The sequence below is a fragment of the Betta splendens genome, chromosome 10, assembly GCF_900634795.4.
Source record: "Betta splendens chromosome 10, fBetSpl5.4, whole genome shotgun sequence".
In the NCBI taxonomy this organism is placed as follows: Eukaryota; Metazoa; Chordata; class Actinopteri; order Anabantiformes; family Osphronemidae; genus Betta; species Betta splendens.
Genome location: NC_040890.2, coordinates 11,096,426 through 11,109,030, shown reverse-complemented (window position 1 = coordinate 11,109,030; position 12,605 = coordinate 11,096,426). Strand labels below are relative to the sequence as shown.

At 47.4% G+C, this 12,605-nt stretch overlaps 1 protein-coding gene across 3 annotated transcripts in view; it reads left to right on the top strand.

The window, feature by feature from the left end:
• spock1 (SPARC (osteonectin), cwcv and kazal like domains proteoglycan 1) overlaps nucleotides 1-9,936 on the top strand; it is a 63,405-nt gene extending 53,469 nt beyond the window's left edge. For all 3 annotated transcript variants that reach the window (XM_055512551.1, XM_055512550.1, XM_055512552.1), the window contains 5 exons: nucleotides 5,503-5,622; nucleotides 5,937-6,158; nucleotides 6,331-6,393; nucleotides 6,989-7,126; nucleotides 8,585-9,936. In XM_055512551.1, coding sequence (XP_055368526.1) covers nucleotides 5,503-5,622; nucleotides 5,937-6,158; nucleotides 6,331-6,393; nucleotides 6,989-7,126; nucleotides 8,585-8,781 — 740 coding nt within the window. In that variant the 3' untranslated portion in view covers nucleotides 8,782-9,936. The remainder of the gene's footprint in view (nucleotides 1-5,502; nucleotides 5,623-5,936; nucleotides 6,159-6,330; nucleotides 6,394-6,988; nucleotides 7,127-8,584) is intronic.
• Nucleotides 9,937-12,605: the final 2,669 nt, after the last annotated feature.

Sequence of the window (12,605 nt, the reverse complement as noted above, 5' to 3'; positions counted from 1 at the left end):
AGCGGATGGACAGGTGGGCCTGAATCTTGGGTTTACCATTTTCTGGTACAAAATAAAAACAGGCACTGGTCAAAACTGCTAACTGAGATGAGACTCGTAGCTTTTGACTTTTTGACTCTTCACAAATTCTGCTGTAACATTCTGATGCTTCGAAATCAAGAAGAATTGTCCTACATTGGTTTTTAATGAAGTAGATTTTATGTGTTAATTGCCAATTTATCTGTAGTCTTCATTTTAATGAATGATTAATTGGGGTTTAACGTTTGAACGTTCAAACCCCATTCGCTCATAAATCTGCCTGTTTGTCAGCGAAGGTCGGCCCTCGTCTGATTGGAGCCGTCACCCACACCCAGGAAGCGCCGCTCAGCCGTGATGATCTCGTGACGATCCTGCTGGTGATCCCGCGTGAAGGCCCAGATTAGCGCCGCTTGAAGCCAGCGACACGTTTTAACAATAACTGCACATTCCTGCTGAACAAAAACCCCCGGCGAGACAAAGAGGCGGCATGGGCTAAATCCCCCTGCTAAATTAAACCTTTCCTGGCAATGCCGTCTCACGGCTCCGCGGAGAGCACACAGGAGGACAGACTGTGTTCTTCTCTGCTCTGCCTCCACACTTCCTAACATGCCAGTAGCTCGTTCCAGAACGCTGGCCGGCGTGAGTTTTTACTACGTGAGACCGCCTTCGCTGGAACAAAAGCTTGTGATTTGTTCTAGCACTTAGTGGCTCTGAGCATCGGCCTCGTGGGGACGGGGCGGTGGGGGGGGGGGCAGGTGGACTGTTTTAGGCTGTTTTAGGCCATAATCACGTTGACCTGAGGCTGAAGAAAGCGTTTCGTGTCCAAGTTGCCATCAGTGTGTGAGATCTATTGTATAATTACAGCCTGTTCATGTGGTTCATCTACAAGTGGAACAAGACGGGAATGCATTGTGTTCGTCATTACTTGAATGCGGCTTTGGTTGCATATTTATGCAAAATTACCTAAAATTACCCAAACCTTAAAGACGCTGCGTTCCCACACAGGTGTTTCCACTTATTTTGCTTAATTAGCCATGTGAGTGTGTAATAAACGTCTGCATTGGCGTCTCCCACACGGACGTGGACTCTGGCTTTTTCCACGGGAGACATTTTGACATCACAAAGTGGGGAGCGCACAGGTGGAAACCATAAATTAGCGATGGCTGGGTTCCCTTTGGCCGCGTCCTCATAGTGTGTGCTGGCTCCGAGGCTTTCTGGGAAGCCTCGATAGAACAGTTCACACCTGTTTTTTTTTTTTCCTTTTTTTTTTTTTAGCACAGCAACTGCTAAGAAAAGAGCGAGTTTCCGTCAGAGCCGTGGCGGCGGCGCCTGAATGCGCTTGTGTGGGTTTGCGGGGCTTTAACTGGAAATGTGGCAGTTTAGATAACTTCCATATGATCTGAAGTAGTCACAAGGGCTAAAGCTAAGACATTGGTTCGACATTGATCTGCTCACCGTCTCATCTCAACCTGCGAACCTGAATATAAACAATCAAAAAGCGGCGCCGCCCTCGAACGACGGCAGAAGCCGGCGCTTTAATTGACGCTGCGTCCGTCTCCGACTCTTTGCACCCGTCTCACTTGGGCTCCTGCTGCTCCTCGGCCCTGGCAGACGCTGTATTACTGATCATTATCTGCGGCTCACCTTAAAGAAAGAGCTGATAGCTTGGGGCCACAAAAATCAAACCCACCCTTGTATCTTTTTAATGAATCTGACCTTCTATCTTCCTCATATCTCTTATCGGAGTGTCTGAGTCCATTTCATTCTCCTTCTGATATTCCGTGATGAAGTGTCACCTCACTGCGCCGCCCTTCCCCTTTCTTTTATCTCGAGCTGCTCACACCGCGCTGCTGATGTCTCAAGGTGATCGCCACCCACCTGTCCTCTCCGTAGATTTAAAGCCGGTCCTTCTCTTTCATGTGACGAAGCTAATAAATCATTTATAAACGCTAAAGGGTTTCCACGTCTAACATCTCCTGACTGGCTGGAGCTTTTATATCGGGAGGACGTTTGTCTTGCCATTCAAAGTGAACTGGTGGGATTGTCACAGTATGTACAATAATTAAGACCCTGCCTGGAAATTGTCAGCTTTTTACAGTAGGCTTCATTGTTTCACAGTTTGTCACTCGGCGTTTTCTGGAGTCAACAAAGAACAACTCTGCCTGTAAGAATTAGGTTTTGTTTCTGCCAGACATAAAAAAAGGAATCAGTATTTTCTCTGGCAGTTAGCTTCACTCTGCTACTCACATACAGCAGCCGGTTTGTCTGTCTGCGATAAACTGAAGGTTTGTGGGTTTTATTGGCTCCTGGTTCCTACTGATCCGAGTCGTAGCCATGAAATTTGTGAGTGAGAAAGCGCCAGGTGTGAGAGGAGGACGGAGGAAGGAAGGATAAGAAGGTAATCCCCCACCATGATTCACTGTTTGATATTTGACCTACAGCTCTGATCGATAGCTTCTCTTGTGTGAAAGCAGCCTGTGTGTCTGGCTGGTTGTCTGCAGCCACTTCTTCAAAGTTCACTATCAGACGATCTGTAATAGGTTGGAAGTGGAGCCGATAGCTTCAGTTTGGGCAGATGTAGAACTGCATTGTTTCTCTGTGAGTCTCCACTGGACACTCAGGATGCTGCTTATACTGCATGTATACATCAGTATGAAGCTAAGGGAAGGTGCCATTTACACACCAGTTGCATTAGTTTCATTTCATGTCGGTGTGTTTTTTGCCACATAAAAATAAATTAATTTCCCATATTATCAAGCACATGAGTCATAGGCTGGAAAATAATCGACTAAAATAGGGACGTGGTAAAATTAACATCTGCTCCACTGAGCATGTGTTTAAAAAAACGTTAATGAACAACGGAAACACACTCTGTAAAATTAATACAGTGAAGGTTTGGTATAATGAGACAAATAACTCATTTAGTGCAATGTTCCTCGACCTTTTGCCGTACAACCCCGCAAAATTAGGCAATTTTTTTTAGTGCAAGAAAAATAGTTAGCGTTAAATAGTTTTGTGACGCGTGAATGCGCTGGGAAGGAGCTCTTGAATGAGTGGTTGGACTCACTGGCTATTTTAAAGCATAATCTGGTTTTATCTGCGGTTCTCCCGTAACTAGCTGCTAGCTGTATATCGGGCATCGTTAAACTTGCCTAAACCTGATCTGTGGAGAGGGAAGTGACTAACAAGCCATTTTATCCGTGCGTTGTTTCCTTCAGAAAATGGCAGCTTTCTGACTCATTGCCCAGTGAAAGGACTCCTAACGCAGACAGCGGTGTCAGGCCTGTCCCAAACAATTTAGGTCACTCTGAGAGAAAGCGATAAGAGGGGTCCATCGAGACTCATTGTGGGCCACAGTGCGTAGTTCAAAAGGCTTGAGAGGCAAAGACAGAGAACACAGCGGAGTCCAAAGTAGAAAATGTGGAGGAAGATTGAGAGGAACAGAGGGAGTGGATATCAAAGGAGCAAACAGAAACACTTAAACGTGTCAGTGGAGGATTGTGTGAGGGGAGAGATGGGAAATGAAGCGCTCAAAGCTATTTGAGCGGGAGAAACAAATAGCAGAGCAGGTCAAACCTGGGGTCGTGTGAGTCAAAGCGAGAAGCTGACCTGGGTACAGTCAAGTGTCATAAGTGGCTTTTCTCAAGCTGACAGTGTCCAAAGAGCCGCAGTGTTCGGAGGCTATGGAAGAGGACGAGGAGGAAACCTGGTGCGAAACCTGGTGGAAGACGGACAGCATCATATGAATGAGGACGTTTGTGCTGCAGCCTCCTGTGCTGCTTCTGCCTGCAGGAGCCTTTTATTTAGGAGGTAAAGATAATGCTGAGCTGCCGGCGCTCTTCCCTCTTTCTCTGCTTCAGAGCGTGGAAATGAAGAGCACTCCGAAATGTTATCTGTCAGGTCCTCAAGGGTTACATTACACACACACACACACACACACACACACACACACACACACACACACACACACACACACACACACACACACACACACACATACACACCCACACACACACACCTTGGGATTCTACAGGTAATGTCACACGGAAGCCAGATAAATGTTATTTGTCCTTTGCTCAGCTTCAGTCCATTTCCTGGGGCTTTCACTGCTTTATAGCTGCTGCAATAATAACACCCCCTCAAACCATAAGTATCAAAATACGACGAATATGTCCGTGTGTTAGTGTGTGTATGCACGGATGCATTTAACAACGGGAATGAGAGTGTGCCTGCACAGAAGCAGATACCTGGTGCACCCAGGTGTGTGGGACATATATGTGGTGCGGACGTCTGTTTCTCCAGACAGCTACGTCTGATCCAGCTCCTCACAGGGAACAATCCTCCCTGTTCTCTATGAGAATAAAAACCTGTGTCTGACTCAGCGTGTGGCGGCGGGAGAGAGAGACTTAATAATGTTTTTGTCTCTGTGTGATCTGTGAGGATTTGATGTATTTGCATGTAAGCGATAGTGGGTTATATGTGGGGAATGAAAGATAAGATCTTCGTGATTCGTCTTCAGGTGTGACTCCTTTAACCCTTTGCATGCTTTACTGCAGTGTGACACAGGGAAACCGAGCTCCTCCTCCATTTTCTGTCCTCATTGACAAAGCTGTAGTGTTTAGCTTGGCAGACTGGAGAATGGCCCTTGTCCTTCAGGCACATTATCAAGCTCTCAAAAGTGAAATGAATGAGGGAAAATATGTCAATCACATGCAGGAGAGAAAGACAAAGGAAGACGGGGATTGACAGGCACAAATGCAGGAGGAGACAGGCAGAGGCAGAGGTCTCCTTGAATTGCCAACAGACCCTGTCAGTCCCACAGGGCTGAGGAGACCAGGGGTTTGTCAGGCAGCAGCAGCAGACGCTGGCCTGAACTCCTAATTAGAAGCAATAGTAAATGAAGTCAAACATGTTTTGGTTAGTTACACGGTGCAGCATCGCCGTGTCTGATGCTGCCGGATCAGCCTTGTTGTAGTTGCACAGGGCTGAGTGGTTATGAATATAAACAGAAACGCACAAAGGATGAACCCACTGAGAGGCGTGTGTGTGTGTGTGTGTGTGTGTGTGTGTGTGTGTGTGTGTGTGTGTGTGTGTGTGTGTGTGTGTGTGTGTGTGTGTGTGTGTCATATGGTAGAAATCATCTTGTTTAGCAGGAAAGACTGACTTTATACAGAATGTGTGTGTACATGCTGTATATTTCAGAATGGGTTGCTATGGTAACTGTCAAAATAAAGCAGCAGCTCTCTCCATTGTCTTTACTTAAGGAGTAGAATTAGAAAAGAACACAGAGAAATATACACGGAAGAAAAAAAGTGAGATTTTGATAAGAACAGAAGAAGGGAATTGTTTTTTTTTCCTGATGACAGATGTAGATTGACACTTTCCTCTCCGCTCATTATTCCGTGTGTGTGTGTGTGTGTGTGTGTGTGTGTGTGTGTGTGTGTGTGTGTGTGTGTGTGTGTGTGTGTGTGTGTGTGTGTGTAGCCTGCTCTGACACAGAGCTTCACAGTCTTGCTGCCAGACTGAAGGACTGGTTCGGAGTTCTCCACCTTGACGCCAATAGGGATCTCAAATCCTCTGACAGCTTTGACTCCACGGCTGGACGTGAGTACATCCTCGCACAATATGTACTGTACGTGTGTGTGCGTGCATGTTTGTGTGTGTGTGTGTGTGTGTGTGTGTGGCCTTTTCCTGCAACACTCCTCATGAGGGCTGCTGGTGATGTTGACAGTGACCCTCCTCTGTTCTCTCTAATGTCAACACGTCTTGAACACATCTCAGCTTCGCTATCACACACTCACAAACACTTGAATCTCAGTGCGCTTCTTGAAAGAGATCAAAACTTAAGTGACCTAGACATGCACTGCCGCTTCAAAACACGTTCCCCTCACTGATCTGTTCTTTGTCGCCCCCACTAGACTTTGACACCAGCATCCTGCCCATCTGCAAGGACTCCCTGGGCTGGATGTTCAACAAGTTGGACATGAACTTTGACCTCCTGCTGGACCAATCAGAGCTGAGCGCCATCTACTTAGACAAGTATGAGCTGTGCATGAAACCCCTCTTCAATTCCTGCGACTCCTTCAAGGACGGCAAGCTGTCGAACAACGAGTGGTGCTACTGCTTCCAGAAGCCTGACGGTGGGTGAGACGAATCGGAAGAATAGAAACATTTCATATTGTTTCAGTGGGAAAGTGGATAATGTGGGAGAGGAGAGACAATACCTGTGTACAAAAACTGGTAACGTCCTGTGATGACAACGCACAGTAAAAATCAAGGCTACTCACGCTCCTGCATGTTCTCCGGTCGTAGGACTGCCCTGTCAGACGGAGAAGAGCAAGATCCAGAACCAGAGTCGAAAGAAGAGCCTCATAGGTCAGTGTGGAGCGAAGTCAAGACACACAATAGTTATGAGCATGCAGGAGGCAAGGCGGGCATGGAAAATACAGCGGGCACATGTGAAACACCTCCTGACACTTGGAACACGTGTCATGTGTCCCCAGCGGGCGAGTCATTGTGTGTAGCCAGGAAAAAGCTGCAGAATGAGCTCGGGCTGGGTCAAATGAAGGTAGCAGAAAATAGCTGAGTGTGTGTGTGTGTGTGTGTGTGTGTGTGTGTGTGTGTGTGTGTGTGTGTGTGTGTGTGTGTGTGTGTGTGTGTGTGTGTGTATGTATGTGTGTGTGTGTGTGTGTGTGTGTGTGTGTGTGTGTGTGTGTGTGTGTGTGTGTGTGTGTGTGTGTGTTACTGTATTGAAAGTGACTGCTTCCCCTTGAGCAGGATGTATGGTTGTAGTCCTGCAACCTTCACAGCAGTAATTGATTGTTGATCTCCCTCTGTGAATACTCGGGACGTTCGCCGGCGACGACAGGACACGTAAATGAAGCCGAGCAGCGATCAGGTCTCACGCTCTTCATTTTGGCCACTTACATGTACGTCCTCCCGTCCTTCCTCCTTCCCCCTTTCCTCCCAGGCTACTACATCCCTCGCTGTACCGACGAGGGCTACTTCAAACCCACCCAGTGTCACAGCAGCACGGGCCAGTGTTGGTGCGTGGACAAATACGGCAACGAGATCGCCGGCTCCAGAAAACAGGGCAACCCCAACTGTGGTAAGAGCCCAAGCGCACCCAGCACGCCCGGGTGGAGTTGTTTTTTGCCCTTATTGACTCCCATTTGTCTAGCTGTCTTTCAAAGTAAGAGCTTTGATCCAGGTGGACTGCTGCACATCTGTCTCTCTCTCCCTTTGTAACCCGCTGCGGAGCCTCTCGTCAAAACGTGGCCGCTGAAACATCACAGCTGCGATCTGCCGGCTCCGTGTCTGATCCCTGTCTCTCTCTGTCGTTACTGGTATCTATGCAGGGATCATTTAGGAAATAAATACCATTAGACGTGGGCGTGTGCAGCCACTGGTTCGCTATCAGTCATACGTCTGATTCTATCTGCCTCTGATGTTGGGCTCATGCAGCTTCAATAAAACACCGGCGCATCGCACGGCGAATAGGAAAATCTGTGATTCACCCGTCGGCAGAGAGCAAATAGGGCCGTGCAGCAGTGCCTGCGTTGCACCTGGTGGAAGTAAACACCCACTGCCGGATGATCCGCCGTCGAGCATCCACGGCACATGTAGAATTAGGAAGTTTGATACATCAGATTCGGTGTTAACTCGCCGGCAGTGACAATTCAGGGGGAACGGTCGAAAAGCCAATAGAGACGCTTTGCTGAAAATCAATGAGGGATTACATTGTGGGAAAAAATATAATTAACAAGAAGGAAATCAGGCAGAAATACTGATTATCAAACAAACAGCCACCTCACAGTCTCAGATGATGCCAGTCTAGTCCACGGCCAGTAATTGCAGCCTCCAATATTGATGAGGTGTCTCTCTGGCCACCACACACACACACACACACATACACACACACACACACACACACACACACACACACACACACACACACACACACACACACACACACACACACACACACACAGCAGCATTTCTTTGTCTCCAGTCTAACAAGCTCATCTAACTCTGGCTGAGTGGCCTGAGGCTGGACGGCGTCCCCCCGACAGAGCCGTCCCCCCCCCCCCGTTCACGGCTGCACAGAACATCCAGGTAGCAGCGCCGCCGCTTCGCTCCCTATTGTCCAAACCGGCGGCAGCGCTTTAAGTGCTCCAGCAGACAACACTTGTACGGGGTGTGAAGAGGCTGATTTGAACTGAATGTTTAGGTCCCATTTTCACTAAGTGCTGGAGGCCGGAGCTGGAGATAATGACTCCTGCTCGCACTGCAGCCACACACACACAAACATTAGCATCTGCGCTTTGCAGGTGAAACTTGATGTGCTGCAGCTGAGCTAACACTGATTAAATGAGTATTAAGACTCTGCTTTGTACTGGTTGGACTCTAACACACACTTATATCTCAGTTTTCCCGACATAGATTTGTCTACTAAGCTACTGATGCTACGCTAACCTGTTATATTAGACATCACTTGCGTCATTCAGATGGATTTGTACGTGTTGCCTCCTCTAATCGCTGAATTTCCGCGTCCGCCTCCCAACAGACGAGGACCAGGAGACGTCGGGGGACTTCGGCAGCGGCGGCGCGGTCATTCTCCTCGACGACCAGGAGGAGGAGCAGTCGCGCAGCAGCCGGAGCCGGCAGAAGAAGCGACGGGGACGGATCCACCCCAGAGGCGCCATGGAGGACGACGAGGACGAGGACGACGACAAGGACGACGAGATCGGCTACATTTGGTAGCTCCGCTCCATTTTGCTCCGCCATCAGCCGACCAGGAAACTCCGTTAACCCAGCACAGATCTGAAGCCATTCCGATGTCTACTCCTCCTCTGTTACCGTGGCAGCAGTCCATCTTTTGGGCACCTGAACTTGATCTTGTAATCCCCGTCCTCCCTCCAAACGTCTCTCTTCATTGAACTTCATCTGACCTCCTCCTCTTAAAGCGTTTCCCTCTCTCCTCACAAACCAGAGATCTCATTAGATCCCAACAACAACTGTCAAGACCCTGTTAGAATTCTGCTCCAGCTGTCACCGTCTCCTTCTACCTTTCCCAAACCTCTGATCATTAACCTCCTCCGACATGGACGAGGTCGTTTCCTCCCCCTCCATCTTTTTTTTACTGATTATCTCCCTCTCCTGTCCGTGTACGTCCATGTCAGAGCCTCTGGTCAGTCTGCGAGCTGAAATACTGGATGTAAATATGTTCTTCCATCAGCGTTTCATTCCCATCCGCCGTGTCGCACTGTTGGGCTCCTTCCAACACGAACCCCCGCCACGCTCCCTGGCTCTGGAGATGCTCCCTCCCTCTCTGTTACTTCATGGAGGACTGTAAATTATTTAATCGTTGATCTTGAATGTCCCAGAAAGCGCAGGAAGCAATGAGATAAATGATGTATTGTCGTTGTTGTTGCATGTTTCTCATCTGTGTTTCTGTAAAAGAGAGATTCACCTGGCCAGGTCTAGCTCTATGCATCTCAAACAGAAAGTGATGCCTATTTGGCTGCTACAATACTTTGTTGCTATGTTGATGCTGTCTAGTGTCTTTTTGGTTCTTCTCCCAACCTCAGGAGGTAGGAGGCGATAGAGGTGTAGAAACGTGAACTGCAAGGCCTACGGTCCACATCTGCAGTGTCTCAGCCAGATGTTCTGTCGCTGATTGACCAGTAGGACTGCTGAGGCTGCTCGACAGTGCATGGACACTAGAGGAAGAGGCTGCTCCTGAGCTGGGAGGACACACAAAGTGGGGCGAGCGGAGAGGAGACTCTGTTCTGCCTCCCAACATTGGATATGTTCAGTGATATGAAATTGAAATCTTCACCATGTCAACTAAGTGAACTTTTATTTGTAACTTTGAAAATGAAGTAAAGTGGCACTTTGGGTGTCTTTTGAACCTTACAGGTCTGTGTTCCTGTGTCTGTTGTTCTCCTGATGCCCACTCTTTTTCTCACCAAGTCACCGTGAAATAAAAACACACTTTTTTACTTTCTCTCTCAAGCCACAAACAAGCTTTTATGACTTTCTTGCACTTTTCTTTTTTTTTTGTCACAGCCAACATTTCTTTGCAGTCGACCAATCAAAGGCCTGCATGGGCTCTGACCTTTTCCAGCCTTGAGAAGCTGCCACCGTTAGACAGCGGCGGACGCTCTTACCCGCCTGCCTTTGAAAGAGGGGAATCACACAGCAAGCACTTCCCAAAAGAACATAAAAGCTTAATGAGTGTTTTTGTAATATCACTGGCTAATGGGACAGCTGACCTCATTGGCTTGAAGCAGCCCACTCAGCACTTCCACAGCCCAGTGTACCAACAATCGGAGGCTGAAAGGACAACCGAACCTTCTGGCGTGAAACTGTCTAGTCAGCAGTTCTGGCCACACGCTGGCTCGGCACCGCTCCTCTTTGGCTACCAGACAAAAGCTGCTGTGAAGAAAATGGCAATAATTCATGCAGCGTATCACAGGGCGAAGAATAAGGTGGATATATTCAAATAATCACGGTCTCCACGTCCACACGCTTTTGATCCTTCTTCCTCTCACCACCATCAAACCCCACAACGCACACCCGCACACGCGCATACGCACAGTCTCATTATTGTTTCCATTTCCCATCCACTCTCCGGAGTGAATTGTATCTTCATCGCAGTAAGGGAGGTGTGTGGTTGTGTTTTATCCTTGGGGCACTCCATTCCTCATTTTCATTTCTCTATGGGCTGCGTTTTTTATTATCCACAGAAGGCTTTCCCATCAGGTGAATCCTCTTGGCTGCCTGGGATCTCCTCAGAAAGCTGAGACATGCTTCACACAGGGACTGAAGGCAATTGGTGGTTTTTAGGGACATAATAATAATAATACAAAGAAATTGATTCAATTTCTTTTGTTTTAATTCTTTTTAATTGTGTGGTTATTAATCTAATGTGGGGAACACACAGAGTGAGGTTCAGCGTAGGGCTACATCTGATTGGCTTCATCATAGCTCATAGTTATTCTAGAGTTTATATATTGGATATGTTGTTTAAATTTCAGGTAATGTGCTAATTTGATATGTTACATATCAAACATACTCCACCGTTTTTGAACAGAGCCAATCTGAGCCAGTCTTAATGCTAAGCTAAGCTAAATACGGCTTGACTTTACCAGTTGACTTCCCAGTTCTATTTCATTAACTCCTGTCTAGCCTTCGCAGTGCAAATGTTTGATATCACCTTGGTCAAACTGCGTTTACTCACTTAAATTCATACCCTGTGACTTGAAGCATTAACTTCTACATGTTCCCTAACGCTAAGAGCTTCAGACCACTCGATTACAAGAACAGGCTGCAAACTGTGAGCTCGTGGCTTCATTTTGCATACCCACCATGTACCCGGGCCACGCGCCAAGACTGCCTTTTTAGCAAGCGGAGAGTCCAAGTGGCTCTCCAAAGTTCTTGGGGTCCAAAGCGCCGCTGGTTCTTCCAGGTACTTTTCATTCTAGCTGTGTGATCAAGGACCGATTTAGACCTGCCACCACAGGGGGATGCAATTAACCACCTGACAGAATCAGAGTCCAACAGCGCTCCGGGGCCCAAGGACCAGATTTGAGGATCACTGGTCTAAAGCCTGCCTATGTAATTGGCAGAGACATTGTAATAAGTAGGGATCATCTCCCCTTAATCTGTCACAGCCCACCACTTCCACTCACATTCCCTTTCATGCTTGGCTGCTGCAGCACGAGCCAGCTTGTGGTGCGCCTGAACAGATCAGACCCCCTATGCCCCCGGTGGAAGGGATTTTTTTTTTTTTTGGATCAGTCGCTCCAGAGTGTTTTAACCAAACGCGCGATTCCAAATTTTCAAATTTAGACGGAGATGATACTGTTCTTGTTACCTCTGCGCCACCGAGGTCCCCGTGATAGCACTAAATTGCTGGGTATAGCCCTCTGCTAAATAAATTAAACAGGAAACAAGTTCCTAAGCAGTTCCAGTGGCTTCACTGCTGGCAGCAGTGATAAATTAAATTGGTACTTTCAGGTGAGCAGTCAGGCGAGACCAAACCTCATTAAAAGGGGTGTCACATAGCACCAACAAAATGAGCACATTCACCTATTTGGATTGTCTAATTTATTCATTCATTTGTTTTTTTCTTATCTGATTGTTGCTACTGTATCATTTAAAGCCAACGCCACCTTGTGCACCAGAAGCCCTGATGCTCCGTCACTCTGGGTCCTCCTGAAGGTTAGCACTAGATATTTTTTATGCAAAACAAATGTGACTTGAATTTTTAAGCACATTGTGTGACACCAGTGCCCCCTAGCGGCCGGATTCCAGCTTTGAGTAGACGGCGAGTTCAGACTACAGCTGACGAAATGTGAATGAATAAAATATATAGTATGAGTTTAACATCCACCATTGTTCTCCTTTTCTACACAGTAGAACACGAATCTGGTCAAAATCTAGTCTTGATGGAGAGAACGTCAACAATTTATTCATCATTACCATAACATGACATTTCTTTTTGAGACTATCTATTTGCTGCTGTGTGGGGTTAACAGTCCAAGTTTGCTAAAAAAAAGGCACTTCATGTTTGTTCCTGG